The 16,557-nt window shown below is 40.0% G+C and overlaps 1 protein-coding gene across 3 annotated transcripts; it reads left to right on the forward strand.

Moving 5' to 3' along the window:
- The first annotated feature begins 12,026 nt into the window (after positions 1 to 12,026).
- lsm6 (LSM6 homolog, U6 small nuclear RNA and mRNA degradation associated) lies at positions 12,027 to 16,171 on the forward strand. Of its 3 annotated transcripts, none has more exons than XM_026171345.1 (4): positions 12,027 to 12,112; positions 12,430 to 12,535; positions 12,625 to 12,738; positions 15,991 to 16,171. In XM_026171345.1, exons 2-4 carry the CDS (start codon positions 12,442 to 12,444, stop codon positions 16,023 to 16,025), a joined length of 243 nt encoding a protein of 80 aa, XP_026027130.1. In that variant the 5' UTR covers positions 12,027 to 12,112; positions 12,430 to 12,441; the 3' UTR covers positions 16,026 to 16,171. The 3 variants fall into 3 exon arrangements, with proteins under 3 accessions (XP_026027130.1, XP_026027131.1, XP_026027132.1); XM_026171346.1 differs by lacking the exon at positions 12,027 to 12,112 and adding an exon at positions 12,125 to 12,193; XM_026171347.1 differs by lacking the exon at positions 12,027 to 12,112 and adding an exon at positions 12,225 to 12,262.
- Positions 16,172 to 16,557: the final 386 nt, after the last annotated feature.

Raw genomic sequence — 16,557 nt, forward strand, 5'->3', positions numbered from 1 at the left:
TCATATTGTCATGTGGCATTATTACTACTTATTAAAATGCTTCCCTATAGTGGCACAACAGTTAGTGGGGGCTAAATGAGTTTCAGGTGCTTCAGTGGAGCATGGAGCAGATTGGAAAGAAATGGGCTCGCTTGCTTGTGTACCTTGGGGGTAAACTGAGCATCTATCCACTTTCTTCTTCTCCTCCTCTGTCGCTTCCCCTACCTCCCTCTCCTCAATCCTCTCAGGCCCCATCCTGTGCTGGCTGGGCTGGGCTGGTTGGGCCAATGCTAGGCTCAGTCAGTCAGATGTTGCCCTGGGGTAAACAGCAACATCTGTCCCCTGCCCAGCCATGACTGTCGCTGAGTGATAAATCCTTGGGTGGCTCGTGCCAGCGCTGTCCGGCGTGCCACCTGTCCCCCCTTCCTCCTACACAATATCCACAACCCAGCCCTTACACACACATATACACACACACACACACACTTCACCCTATTTACACTTATCCGCCTTCATCCTGACAGTGTGACAGAAGCAGGTGGTTCACTCCCTTTTTGCCCTCTGGCCTTCTATGCTCTCGTCCTCGGTTGGCACATTTATGCAGGGTGCGAGCAGGGTTGTCGCCTCTAGCAAATACCAATGGAGAACTCCCTGCACCAGGTTTTTTTAGCAGCGGGTCTCCTGGAGCCTATAGGAGTTGCTTCTCTGACTCAGGAATAAAAGTGTGAGGATCAGATAAACAAACTTTTACAAAGGTCAATAAAATGTTCAGTGAAAAAAAAGGGAAGCATCACAAAGTGCTGGAAATTTAAGAGTATGTGACTCAAATGACAATAATTTCAACTTATTTAAGGATTTCCAAGCTCCAACCCAGCTGACCTTGAAAACTGAGCTGCCAGACAAAAGAATGCACACATACAACTTTTACTTATACTTTCTCTCTCTGTGTGTGCTCGTTTGTGTGTGTGTGTGCTTTTAAGTGCACGTGTGTGTGTGTATGGCACGTCTCCCGCTACTGCTTCCTCTCTCTTTCCCCTCAGCTACTGTTAGTGTGACAGAGGCAGGTGGCCAACTTCCTCCCCTTTGACCTTCAACAGTTTCCCCACAGTAAGGAGACAGTGCAAACACACGCATGCACACACATTTCCACAGACACACATATACAGAGGAGGAGCCTAGGTTGCCCTGGGTGAACTGGGGCAGAGGTCTTGCAAAAAGCCCTGGAGGGAAGCGAAAGGTCCTTCGACTCAGGGCCGAGAGTTATTTTAGCGCCAAACCTGACAGGGCTGAATGATCATCACCACGGTGACAAAACCTCAGTGAATATGCACATCAGAGAGACGGAAAGATGCGAAAACTTATGGTTATAAAAAATGAAAGAAATCATATACGAGCTTATTCGTGACACACCCTTTGCAAACACTGGTCTACAAAAACTGTAGTGCTCTTTTTATCATTTCAAACGCTTTGCATACTGAATAACGGCACTTTTTAAAAAAAGAGAAACTCACACAGCATTAGGACTGTAAAACTCTCTGCCACCTGCCTCTAAATCACTTTTACTCCTGAGGCTGGGTGAGCAAAAATAATTACAAAGAGTATTATGAACTGCTTTTCATTTGTCCACCTCTCTGCGCTTGGCTTGCCTGGCTATCTTTTTTTTGTTTTGTTTTACAATATGTCTGTACTTATCTTGTAAAAAGCCAGTGTTATTTCAGTAATTATTTAAAAAATAATAATATCGAGTGATCATTTCAAGGCTCAAATATTTCCTTTGAGCTTTTACTTCGGGCTTGTGTGTGCACTATTTGCATGTTTGTTTTTTGCCTCCATGTATGTGTAAGAGGACCCCTGCTGATTAATGTCACTTCGCATTGTAATGGAGCGTGCTGAACATGTTCGGATATCTGTAATGCGTTACCAGTCTCAGCTTGATTTTATTGCCATGGTCTAATAGGATATTGCCACTATCACAATTTGGATTAACTTCCATATCACTGCTGTTAAACCAAGTGAGGTTTCCGTGTGTGCATGCACACAAATAATAGAGAAGGGGTGGTGGGAGGGGTGTCTGTCAGGGTGGGCTTCTGTGGTCGATTAGTTTCGCATTCAGCACCTCCTTCATAATGTATCTATCCGGTCTTGTCACCACAATACTTCTCATTTGCTGTAAGTAATTCTGGGAGAAATGTGGAGATATTTTTCACCCTTTACCAAAAATAATGCACCGTCTAAATTAGCTATGAGGGGTTGCTGTACCAGCAGTTGGGCTTTTTTTTTGTTGCCAGTTTTTTTTGACTGCCTTGCCTCTGATACACAATCATAAATACACAGACACACGCAGGTATAATGCAAGCCAGTAAGGAGGTCTGGCATGCTTTTGTACAAGCAGGGAGCTATATGCAGAGGAGGCTGCCCTTGGTCTGTGAGTCCTTTGTCTTCCTGCATCCCCAGGCTCCACCTCTCTCTCAGCCAGCCCTCCAATGGGAGAGCCTTCAGGTGTTGACCTTATCGGGTGCAGGTCAAAGCCAGGTCAGGGATCTGTTGCTAGGCTACCATCAGATAAGTGGCTAGGGTAGGCAACAGTGGGCAGCGCTGTCATTCAGGGCTTGTCATGTAATCTTGTTCATTTGCAGACAATTGTCTGGACGTCAGAAAGGCTATCTGGCCCATAATGTTGTAATGAAACACATTAAAATATTAAAACCAGCCATGCTGAGCATTGGCAGCTCCACTTGGCACATGGCGTTTTTTTACAGTCATGCCAACTGTCATGCAGTAACATGAACCCCCGAAATACGCTTGTGTGGTGGGCTGTGTTGAAATGTTAGAGATGTAGAGGATCGAGTGGTATTTACTTGTTTTTTTTTTTTATTTGAAAGTATCTGCTTTACAGACTTTTACCCAACTTAATTTAACAAATAAACGCATTCATTATGCAGACATACTGCTATGTATCTAGGGGATAATCTATTTTAAATTAGGTCTAAATAATGCATAAAAATGATAGCACTTTTTAATTTATGAACTTCATTAAATAAAACTTTCTCTTGGTTAATAATAAACTTTATGTTCCCACCAGTGTGTGTACATACGTGTGCATTTTCCTCCAAATATTGTACATATAAATGGATTATGACTGGATCATGACTCATGGCTCATATAGGGGTACAGGTGGGAAGGCATCTTCCTGTTTGCTAACCTACAACCTTTAAATAGTGTCCAAAGACAGATACACAGCGATCTGTCTGAACAGGGAACGCGAGAGCAGAAAGAGGGAGGCAAATGAGAGAAAGAAAGAGAGAAAAAGAGAGAGATAGTTGTTGCATCTTCACACAAACATGGTCTGTTCTCCCACTCTGCCATTCTGCCACCTGGACCGAGCTATGTGGGAGACTGCGCCACACAGTGATGAACGACACCAAACAGAACAATTTCTGTTCACACTGCGGGTCATATGGCGTAAGACGGGTTGACACAGCGTCTGTGTCACATAACAGGTTCCTCTTTGGCGACACCTGCATTTTGTCAATGTCAGCCACCCGGCCGTTCAGGTTAACTGTCGAGTCTAAGAGGAAGTGGCCTTCCAGAGGCCGAGTGAGGACCTCAGACAGTTACACATAAAGACACATAGATAAGGCACGTGGCAATTTATCCATGCCAGTCCTCGTACTGTAGCTCCAACATGGGATCTCGTCTGTTAGATTGGCGCATTGTGAAAAGAGGTTCTCAGTGTCTGGGCGCTTGCCAGCTGACATTCCACGAAGACAAATTGAGAGAGAGGCTCCGGCAGATTTATCGGGCCATTGGCTCGCCTCAGGAATTCTCTTGTAACATGGCACTCCTGTGAAAGGGATAAAGAAATTAGTGTAAAACAGCCCCCCACCACCCTACCCCCGCCCCTACCCTCTCCAACAGCACCCGTTTAGATATCCAGTGCTAGCTTGTAAACCTCTAACACACACACACACACAATTCCTTTTTTTTAGATATAAAAGTGGATGGATGCAAGATGGATGGGTCCTCTTATTTCTATGAATATTCAAGAGGGTGGGCAAAAGAACATTGCTGTATTCTGGCTGTTGAGTCACAGGTCCTCAGTGGCAGGAAGCACTGCTGGTCAAATGACAGAGAGAGGGAGAGACAGAGTCAGAGAGAGAGGGATGGAGGAGAGATAGAGATATGCGTGTGTGTGGGATTTGAAAGGAACTGCTTCTGGCTGTCTTGGATATTTATTCCTTTCTAACGCAATGGGGTGTTTGGAGATCCAGGCCAGCTATGTTCTTAATGCTACAGCGAGGACTGGGAGCATTCTTCTGCACTTGCCCGAGTCTGGTGTGTGGATGCGAGAACACATCCTCAGACCAAACCTTTTGTTGATAGAGGGAAACCTGTTTTGGGACCTGATTTATAATACGATCGTTAATAAACTGCAAGTTAATAGGTAATCCTTGCACTTCATCAGCAATGCGCAGAGTTGCGAAAAGGTGCAGTTTATCCCACACTATGATCTTATCCTAAACCCAATCAATTAGCTTTAAATTCAGTTTAATTTCATTTATATCGAACCCAATCACAACAACAGTTATCTCAAGGTGCTTTATATTGTGAGGTATGGACCCTACAATAATACAGAGAAGACAGAGAAAAATCCCAACAGTCAGATGACCTCTTATGAGCAAGCACCTTAGCGATGGTGGGAAGTAAAAACTCCCTTTTAACAGGAAGAAACCTGCTCGGGGGGGGGGGGTCAGTAAATATTATTAATTATCTTTCATTTTCTGCTAATTTAAAATAACAGCAACTACATTTAATTAACTATCTACGTGATGCTGACTATTTGCAGATTGGGAAAAATGAACATAGAAAGTGTGGCCTTATTTTTTTTTTTTTAATATTCATGCAACCCTGCACCATATTCATCATCAAATAACAAGGATTAATCATTAATTACTTGCACAAGCATCACTGTTGGAAAACTGCTTCCCGCTTTTGCATACAATAGAGCTCTAATGCCATCGCCCATATCATTTGTCAGCATCTAGAGGTTATCTGCCAAGTTGATGAACAGAGAGATTGGCTATGAAACACAAGGTGTGACAGTATGGCAATATGTTATAGTATGCAGGCAGGGCTCATCAGGAAAGAGAGGACGAGCGGCTTTGTTCCAAATGTCACAATGCATATTTATGGGTGCACTGGAGTGGCTCCTTGTATAAGCACCATTCACCATCTATCAAGCAAAACCACTACAGTGTCCCTTTGGCAACTTGGTAGCATAGCGCTGCGTGCAAAGTGATCAAACTGGCCCATCTTGCTGTGAAAATGGTCATTCGGGGAAATGAAGTACACTGAGCTTAACGAAGTGCAATTATTGGCCAGTTCAGACAATTATTTTCACGACAGGATGCTTTTTGGCAAACTTATCCAACTTGCTATATTGTGAAAAATAAAATATATTCTTTTCCTTCCCTGATGTGGAACAGCTTTGAAATGCATTCCCTCCTTTCCCCAGATTGAGATATAAAAGGGAAACGGCAACATGGGAGAATGTCAGACAGAATGACAGACAGACAGCCAGATACAAGCCCACAGCATAAGCTCCACTGAGCTCTCTTTCCACTAAGGAGGATCTCAGGAGAGTTGTGTTGGCTGGCTGCGCTCGGGCCATACAGCACAGGATGGGCAGTCTGACTGTCTGGCTACAGTGACACTCCTTGGGGAAAGAACATGGCTCCGGGGCTGTAGCTGATTTGAGATGGTCTCAGGACTAAACCCTGGGGGACATCAACCAGGCAGAATTGGTTCTCTGAAGCTCTCTTTTCAGATTTTTGCAAGCAGTGGAGCTCGATGGCTGTGGAATGATGGGAACAAGAACGGGGCTTTCATCTTGACTGTGAGCAGCTCAGTGGTTTTCCTCCAAATTACAGGGAGTGATTACATCCCACCTAGCCTGCCTTGTGCCACCCCCTTCTCTAAGCACGGGGCCCCCAGGCCAGCCAACCTCTGTCAACTGTCAGCGCTCATAGCTGAGTCATTAAGTGGAAGTTGAGCGACGTGTCATGGGCAAGAAAATAATAAGGAGCAAAACTCAAAGCACAGGGACACTCCTATTGCTTCTGTGGGCAATTTACCGATGCATAGAAATGTAAATTCTTCAGCACTTCCCTGCTACAGTGAAGGGATTCAGAGCTCTGTTTTGTGGATGTGCAGTAAATGTGACGATTTGATCAATTGTTTCGGTAAGCGGCCGCGCTGTTGTACAGTTAAAAGAACAGAGGGCAGGCAAGATGTTTAAGCAAGTCAACCATTTAAAGGAACCCTAGGTGCTACAAAAGTAATAGATACAAGCTTCAAGACATGCAACTGAGTTGTCCTGGTCGCCTTTTAAAGGAAGAAAAAGGTTTCCCATCACTTCCAGGCTATTACCTCCATACAGTTTGGGATTACACAGAAGCTAGAGAAGGGATACTTGGTCTACCAATCTGTTTTTTTATTTGAAAAGTCCCCCAAGCTTTTCCATTATCTTCTCCATATCAAGCTTGACCTGAAGAGAAAACCTGGCTTCAAAAGGGTCAATGCAGTCTAGACTTTCTCCACATCTTGCACTGCCAACCCACCTCAACCCCCATCCTGCATATTGCTTTAGGATACAAGAGGGATGTGCCCCCTCCTCCTTATTCCCACTCACCTCAAGCCCCTGCCTGCTTTGGTCCAGTCCCCCATTTCCCACCTACAATAGCATCTCCCGTCACCGTAATCTTTCTATTTCACAAGCCCATCCCTCGGGGTTAAGAGGTCTGGAGATGGAGACGGGATTTGTCTGTCAATTGACAGCACTGCTGTTATGCTTTCTGGCTGACCAGGTTTACACTGCATGGTCAGAGAGGTTTTGAAGAAAAATGACTAGCTGTTTGTCCAAACATTAATGTAAGCTGCCCCCCCCCAGTTATTATCATTATTATTGTTTAAATCTGGCCTTATTGAGCCTCTGTGTGGGCGTGAGGCTCCAAAAAAACAGGTTGAAAATAACTACACGGTTGATGTTTCCTGCTTTTATACTGCTGCTACTACTGTGAAATGCTTAAATGCTTGCTATTTTGGGAAACCAAAATAAATAGAAGAAAATATGAATAAAGAAGCATTAAAAATACAATACTTGCCTCTTTTGCCTTAACTTGTTAGCAAACTAATGATGTGGTGATTGTGAAAATCTGTCAATACAGGTGTTTAAAATAACAATCTGGTCATTAGTCAGTGTTTATATCAATACATTTTTCACTTGATTTGAGCCCAAGCAAATTATTGTAACAGATAAATATCAGCCACTGACAATGGGAAGTGTCAAAGAGCCAGTATCCATTACCTTAAAATGCAAAATTATATATATATATATATGTATAAAACACACACACACATGAAATGCAAATGAATACAAAATTAGAATACAGTGAGGAAAAAAATCAAACATTTAAGACTGCCTGAAGCAATTTGACACCAGAGAGGGAAATCTACTACTTACCTGAGAACATGTGCTGACTAAAAGCAAAAACAATGAAATTAGAAACAAAAACAAAGCCTGTTGATGCTTTTGTATTTGCATGTGTTTATGTATTTATTTATTTTTGAATCTGCTGTTACAGCATATGTAAAACAAAACAAAGAAAGACTTGGCATCTTAGACATACATTACAAATGTAATGCATAGGCAGCAGAACAGTCTGGTGATCACTGACGGGTTAACAGATACAGCCCACAGTGTCAATGTTTTAATTAAGCCCTATTTCAGCTGACTTATTAACCATCATTGGTGGATTTTGTGCTGGTTACAGGCCAGAAGCACTTTTCTCAGCATGTGAATTATACCCGATTTGCTCGTGCGAGCTCACTTCAAACATTTTCTCATTATGTTTCCACTAAGATCCAAGAAAACATCTGCATTAAATGCCAGTCATGAGTATAAGTTCTGCTTTATCCACAAACGTCATGACTCGGACATTTTTTTCGTTTGTTTTTATTAGATCATTGGTTTTTATTGTACTACGAAATAAAAATCACAAGCATTTGCATTCGGTGTGTTCAAGAATGGAAGCGAATAATCAAAAAGCAAAAAGCCACTATTCGTTACAACTATAGGATAACAAAGGACAACTAAATGTAAGCACGCAGAGGTCATTTCTGAAGGCCATGGAGAAAAACGGTGGGTTTTTTTCCTTTCCAAAAATTTTCTACAAAGCAAGCAACGACAAAGGAAACAAGGGACAAGGGGGAAAAAAATCTTCATTGAATATTCATTAACCGGTGCCTAGGTGTATACATGGCTCTTAACCACTCTTGTTTATGACTTAAGGACTTGTAGTACTGACCTTAGTTTAACACAGCAGCAGATACCAAATTAACCTCTAGCCTCCACAGGGCTAGCCATGCCCTGCTAACAAGCAACCTGTCTAGACACACAAGAAGTACTTTATGATTCCACCTCTCACAATCCCCCTCTCTCTCTCCCTCTCTCTCTCTTTTTCTCTCAACCTCTCTGTCTCTGCTAACACGTACTGGCACATCCTCGTGCCCTCTATCCTCTTCTATCTTTCACCTCACCATTTCATCCCTATTTCCCCCCCTACACCATTTTTCATGTACCTCCCAAGCTGTGCAGTGTTTGGGTCACGCACCCTAACAACCAGAGTTTTTATCAGATGGTAGACTTTCTCTTATCCTTCACAGCACAGCTTACCAATAGCATAATAATAATAATGATAATAATAAAAAAATAACAATACTATTACTAATATTGCATTATACGTTTTTAAAGCTATAATGCACTTTATTTATTTCTCTTTTAAAACAGAGAAATTCCACAGTGATTTAAAAATGTGTAAACCCAAAGTGAGAAACACTCATAAACTCACTTTAACATATAAGTCAACTTCTGTAGCTTTTAAAGATTTCCACTGACATTGAAATTTATTACATTAGGTTAAGCTTTTGGATTAAATTAAATGAGACTTTGTCCATATGATTAATGTAGAAAATTATGCATAGTGCAGTAAAATAGTATCAAAGTCAAACATGTGAGATTCAGAGTAGTTTCATGAACATTTAGGGAGAAGCATATTTACCACTGTGTTGCATCACCTGTACATTTTACAACACAACCTTCTTGAAATTAAATTGCAGTAATTTAGACCACAGAGTCCTTCCTTCTTCTTGCTTGATACATAATTTCCGTTGTTTGGGTTCTCTGGAATTGTTTGAGGGTTTTTTTATTTTGTTTTTTGCAATGATCCAATTTTTTTTAGTGTGTAACAAAAACAAACAGGAAGGACTGTTACTCTTTATGATGAATATTCAGAATATGTACAGACATCCTCTCACTGAAATAAGCAATGATTCTTCTGAGAAACGCATCATTTGGACTGTGTAGCATATGCTGCTTGAAAATGTGTGTTTATCCCTGTGTGCCCTACAGATGTGCAGGTTAAACACGCCATGTGTACTACATGACCATCACAGGTCTCAGCTTTTGAACTATGTGCTGATAAAAATTTACTTTCTTTGCAGGGTAGTGTTTTAACTTTCATTTGCTGAGGCAGTGACAAATAACATCCATCCTTCCCTCCGTCCATTTATCCAATTCAGGGTCGTAGAGGGGATGAAGCCTATCTCAGCTACCACAGGGTGAGTGGCAGGGTACACTCTGGACAGGTCGGTAGCCTGTCACAGACAACCAGGCATGCAGTTAGTGCAGTTAACTGGTCATTCAAAATTGCCCATAGGTGTGAATGTGAGAGCGAATGGTTGACAAATAATATTTTACTGAAAATGGATCCTGAGCCCATGCAGTGATTTCTACTAAAGCATCATGTCTATTTTTAATGTCGTGCTAGCTGAGAGCCCATAGATCATGGCCCTTCAGCAAAAGTTTTGGTGAAATCTTTATCGATTCTCTGATTGATTAATTGCTGTTATGTACCACAAATGACCACAGATTTTTTGCAGACTCAACATTTCCAGTATGCTTATTTTTTGCCCATGTACCTGATAGTTTTATAATATTTTCAGTTTAGACTCTGATATGTTGCCTTTGTATTTTTCTCAATTATAGGCTTTGAACGATTTGCAAATTACTGCATTTTGTTCTTGTTTACATTTTGCAGCATCCAAACTTTTGTGAAACCATAGGTTATAATATATATTGATGTCACCCATTAAGTTTAACTCAATTCTGCCTCAGGATCATATGCATTTTAAAACAAGGCAAGCACCTAAAGGATTTTTTTATATTTTAATTTAACAACACAAAGAGGTATGACGTACCAACATCATTATCTCTGTTGTTATTAGTAATATTCAACCAAAAATTGCTCTGATTTCTTCTTATTTGGGTAGTGATTTTCTGTGCTGTAACCAGAATCCAGATTCAAATGTTTTGTCTTCATCATGCTCCTTCAGTCTAGGATGGTAATTATGTGAAATATGACATATAGAAAACGCACAGATCTAAATTATTGACTAACAGCAGGAAAATAAATAGCTGATATATATATATATATATATATATATATATATATATATATATATATATATATATATATATATATATATATATATATATATATAAAAAACACCCAGCACGCCCCTGCGGGCGGTTTATCCTTCAAGCTCGGGTCCTCTACCAGAGGCCTGGGAGCTTGAGGGTCCTGCGCAGTATCTTAGCTGTTCCCAGGACTGCGCTCTTCTGGACAGAGATTTCCGATGTTGTTCCCGGGATCTGCTGGAGCCACTCGCCTAGGAGTCACCGCACCTAGTGCTCCGATTACCACGGGGACCACCGTTACCTTCACCCTCCACATCCTCTCGAGCTCTTCTCTGAGCCCTTGGTATTTCTCCAGCTTCTCGTGTTCCTTCTTCTTGATATTGCTGTCATTCAGAACCGCTACATCGATCACTACGGCCGCCTTCTTCTATATATATATATATATATATATATATATATACATATATATATATATATATATGTATATATATATATATATATATATATATATATATATATATATATATATATATATATATATATATATACATATATATATATATATATATATAATTTTGCTGGACTAAAATTCATATTTCCTTTTTTTCACAATCTTCTCTTTGCACATCAACTGTGATGGCTGGGACCAAAAGTAACGGTGATGCTGAACACAAGGCTACAGTGTTGTAAGAGTCTTAAACACATAAAACACCGCATGCTCTGAGGAAGGTATTTGATCCCTTACAGATTCCTTTTTTCCCCTCTTTTTTTTGCCACTTTGGCACACTTTCATGTTTCAGATAAACAAACAAATTGTAATTTTGCACAAAGGTAACCTGAGTAAATATGAAATGTGGTTTGATTTTATTGATTAAGGGAAAAGACTATCGAAAGCTGGCCCTGCTTGAAACATTTATTTTCCCAAAACCTAATAACTGCCTGTGGCACCTTGGCTCTCACTGGGGTTCGCTGGAGTCCCAAAGCCTTAGAAATAGCTTTGTAACGCTTTCCAGACTGAAAGACGTCACTGACTTTGTTTCTTATCAATTCTTGAAATTTATTTTTTTTTTTTAGATCAAGGAATGAGGAATGGTGTGTTGCTTTTTGAAATCTTTTACCTTTTACACTTTGTCAGACAGCTTCTACTTAAGTGATTTCTTGATTCAGCAGGTCTGGCAGTAACCAGCCCTGGCTGTGACTAGGGAAAAGTTAGCAGTTAACTCATGACTTAACAAGGGGGGATTATTTTTTAGGGGGGATTAAAGGACCAGGTAGCTTTAGAAGCTTTTTTCCTATAACAAATGAAATCATAATTTAAAAACTGTATTTTGTATTTACTCAAGTTATCTTTGTTTACCTGAAAAATGTAAATGTGACAAATATGCAAAAAAAAAAAGAGGCAAAAATACAGAAGGCTCAGGCAAACATTTAATCACAAAACTATAGCTACTTTGTTGCCAGTTTGATAGCTGATTATGTGATTAGCGATCAAGCATTTAAGTTTTTTGTCCTCAGCCGCTTTCCGTACAGAACACGCTTGTGATTGGTCAAACTGACGTTCATGCTAAATACAATTGTCTGGAAAACGTCGGTCTGGTGAGTGAAATGCTAACAAACATATTGCTGCTGCATATAAAATTAAAGGGTTTCTTCTTGTGTTGTTGGGTGCAATAAAATGTAAGCATGCTTTTCACAAAGACAGCGACCCTCGCTGCGCAGATTCACGGGAAAATAGTCGGTTAGCAGGTTAGTTATACTCGTTAGCTAGCTAGCCGCTAACGATACTAGCCTGTTTGCGTTAGGAAATCGTTACTATTACAGACATGAACACGAGTTAGCTTTTGTTACGCTAATGTAGCTCCATGAAATAAATCGCTACTATAGTATCTAATGCTCATCTTCCATCCTTTCAGATCACAGTCAAAATGAGCCTGAGGAAGCAGACCCCGAGTGACTTTCTGAAGCAGATCATTGGCAGACCTGTTGTGGTCAAACTGAACTCTGGTGTCGATTATAGAGGTACGTAACAGCTTAGCCACTTGCCCCCCCCATACTGATCGGTAAGTAATGACTTTAAAGGAAAACACGGTGTGTTTGTGTACCTGCAGGTGTTCTGGCCTGTTTAGATGGTTACATGAACATCGCCATAGAGCAGACAGAGGAGTATGTCAACGGGCAACTCAAGAACAAATATGGCGATGCCTTCCTAAGAGGAAACAATGGTAAGCATGTCCCTTTTATGTAGACTTTGGTATTTAAGGCAGTATAGGTCTTCTGTAAGAAGACTGAAGTGCAGAATAAATATGCTAAACCTAAGGAAATGCTGTGCAGCTGTGACAGAGATGATAAAATAGATTAAAAATAAATAAATAAATGCAGGTTTATGTTTTTGAGGCCATCAGGTTTTTCTCTGAATGTCTGAAACTGGAACTCTTTCATGACAGTTGAAAGGAGACGAAAATATGACAAACACAGGTGAGGAGCGCAGATTAAAGTGTGATCTAAAAAGGTTGTCAAATAGCCAACTTGCCCAGAAAAGTAACCTGCTCTGTAGGATGTTCCTCTCAAAACAGGAAGCTGTGGTCTGTCTGATAATGACTCACATTCAGTGCTTGCTTATTAATTCCGTTTAAATGAGGGCATACATTATGAATGGCACAACTTAATGGTGCCATAACCTTTTAGCTATGTTCTGTTCTAACACAACTCCTTTTTTACTTGTAAAATAAAAGTGTACACAGCTCCAGTAAGCTGTACAGTACAAGTCAGTTGTGAAGAGTAACCAGAACCCTGAAACTGTAAAACTGAACTCAGAAATGTGTTTTATTATTTATTTTTTTTATTTATACCAGTACTTTTTTTTTCCCTCTTTAAACTGTGGAAAAGGTCTCTCGCCTTCTTGAAAGTATTGTGAGGGTTAGCCAAATGGTGATAATTAGTTCATGATAAAAAAAAATCCCACTCAAATTAAATTGGTCTTCAAATTAAACTTTTTGCCTGCATTGATTTTTCGAAGTACATCATTATATGATAATAATCAGTAGATAAACTGTTAATGACAGTAGCTGTAAGCTGATGCCCGAGCTGATTTATTAAGATATTTTTAACTCACTAATTATTGTTAAAACAACACATTGTTAACACAGCTCTTGGGAACTGCCCTTTTTCACTCGTTGTCAGTTCAATATTGCATTTTCTTGTGTGTCTTGCTATATTTTTATGAAACTTTGTATTAATATTCTCCATGTTGATCAGCATAGACAGACTTGAACTTAAACTGTACAATGGCTTTGTACAGTGTTTGCCTCTTTTTGATTTCCTATTTTTTTTGTGTTTGTCACACTTAAATGTTTCAGATTAAACTAATTTAAATACTAGACAAAGATAACACAAGTAAACACAAAGTGCAGTTTCTAAATGAAGGTGTTTATTATTAGGAGAGAGAAAAATCCAAACCTACATGGTCCTGTGTGAAAAAGTGATTGCCCCCCCTAAACCTGTTGGGCCACCCCTAGCAGCAACAACTGCAGTCAAGTGCTTGCGATAACTGGCAGTGAGTCTTTTCCCGCACTGTGGAGGAATTTTGGCCCACTCATCTTTGCAGTGGATCTTTGTTTAAGTTCAGCCACCTTGGAGGCTTTTCAAGCATGAACTGCCTTTTTTAAGGTCATGCCACAGCATCTCAATCGGATTCAGGTCAGGACTTTGACTAGGCCACTCCAGAGACTTCATTTTGTTTTTCTTAAGCCATTCAGAGGTGAACTTGCTGGTGTATTTTGAATCATTCTCCCAACTCTGCTTCAGCTTGAGGTAATGAACAGGTGGCCGGACGGCAGAATTCATGGTTCCATTTACCACAGCAAGCCTCTGGGTCCTGAGGTAGCCTCAGACCATCACACTAACACCTTTTCACTGTTGGTATGACGTTCCTTTTCTAAAATGCTGTGTTCGCTTCATGCATGATCCATAAGGTTCAACTTTTGTCTCGTCAGCCCAGAGAGTATTATCCCTAAAGTTTTGGGGATCATCAAAATGTTTTCTGAGGCCGTTCCATGTTTTCGCCATTTGTGGATAATAGCTCTCATTGTGGTTCACTGGAGTCATACATCTCAAGAAATGGCTTTAAACCCTTTTCAAGACCAAGAGGTCTTTGTTTCTCATGTCTTCCTGAATTTGGATTCCGACATGTGCCTGGCTTTTGAGGATATTTTTGGTCTACTCCACTTTACATGATTTCTTGATTGAGAACAGGCGTGATACTAGTCAGACTAAACGCCTTCATTTGGAAATTTGTGTTTACTTGTGTTATTGTTGCTTAATATTTACATTTGTTTGATGATCTAAAACAGCAAACATTAAAAAAAAAAATGGAAATCAAGAAGGGGACAAACACTTTTTCACACCACTGAAACTGTCCTGACACAGAGATTTCATGTTTAATCACTGGTATGCCCCTTTTTTTTTAAATTTTTTTTTTTTTTATGAGAATTGGCTCATTGTAAGGCTCTTGTTTGCAGAGATAGTTTTAATATATTCTGTATTCACCACAGTAGTCGGAACATTTTTTTTTAACTGTATTGTTTACATCTTCATCTCTCTGTCTGCATTTTCCAGACACCAGGCATGCACTGTATCCAGTGTGTGATTTGATCTCGAATGTGAGTCATGCAGGCCGGTGTTTCAGGCCGCAGATAGTGTTATTTTTAGTCAAAATAACCAGTACAACAAACTATACAGATTATCTTTGAGGGGAAAAAATGTGGAACGTGGATGCTGCAGGGGGTCAAGATTTAACATAGAATTTGCTAAATCATCATCAGCAGCACATTTTCTTGTTACTGGAATTATTGTTTTTTCTTTGGGATTTGTTTCTGTGGAATAACTTCTGTGTTTGGGGCTGCGCATTCAGACTGTTGTGAGGTGCAGTAGCTATTCACATAAAAAATAAAAACAAAACACACAATGGCTCCTCTGTTAAAGACATTTAAGAAAAAAAAACATTTTGCAGTGGAGCCAGACTATAATTTATAACGGCTTCTAAATAAAATAAATTAAAGACGAGAGAAACACCCTTCAACAATGTTGTGAGCATTGATGTTACACAATTTAACCAGCAGATGGCGCTCTTCAGCATCTCTCCTGGCAGTACAGGGTGTTTCCAACAACCAGCTGATTCGAGCAGTCGGGTGGAGTGTAAATGAATAACTACACACAAAAAAATGTTAGGGGAATATGTTTATTTTGTGTGTCTGAAAGGAAATAAAAAATATCATCCGACATACAGGATTTTTAAGTCACCAGATGTCTGTGTCGATCTTAAAAATCCTACATTAGCCTGCCTCTGTTTTGCTTTACGCCGCCTCATTGAGTATTTTGTCTGTCAAATGAGATTTTCGGAATTTTGATTTATTTTTATGGATCATCGTGTATGAATAAGATCCCCCCCCTTCTTTTCTCCTGTCTCCTTCTTACAGTTCTGTACATCAGCACCCAGAAGAGGAAAGTCTAGTGAAGACCATTTTGAGTTCATTTAATTTTTTCAGTTTTTAATAATGTTTCAGAAGACGACTGTCATACGTTTTTGGTTCTGTAAAGCTTGAGAAGCGTTTGTTTTGTGAAAGTGGAATATATGAATAAACTCTGAGTTTCGATTTATGTCTGACTCGTTGAACGTCATTTACACATATTGGTGTTATTATCACAAGGAAAACAACTATAGCTTCGCACATTTACCGGATATGGTCCAATCTAACTTTTTCCTAGCAGGAAAACTAAGAATTTAACACAAACCTGCGTTTTCCTCACTCAGAAGGGCTTTAATGTTTAAGTAAATAAAAGGTGGTTAAGAAAGCTGGTGAATTTCTTTTGGCTCTGTCCAAACCTGCAAATTTTAAACTATTTGTAGAGATGCATCATCTGGTGTGGCTTTTATTTCCCATTTGGTGCCATGGAAACAAAGAAATGTTCAATGTAAAAACAAACTGAACTGTTTTTGAACACTTAGCCAGCACAAAATTGATGTGACTCAACAGATGAACATA

Source organism: Astatotilapia calliptera, chromosome 6 (genome assembly GCF_900246225.1).
Source record: "Astatotilapia calliptera chromosome 6, fAstCal1.2, whole genome shotgun sequence".
NCBI lineage: Eukaryota > Metazoa > Chordata > Actinopteri > Cichliformes > Cichlidae > Astatotilapia > Astatotilapia calliptera.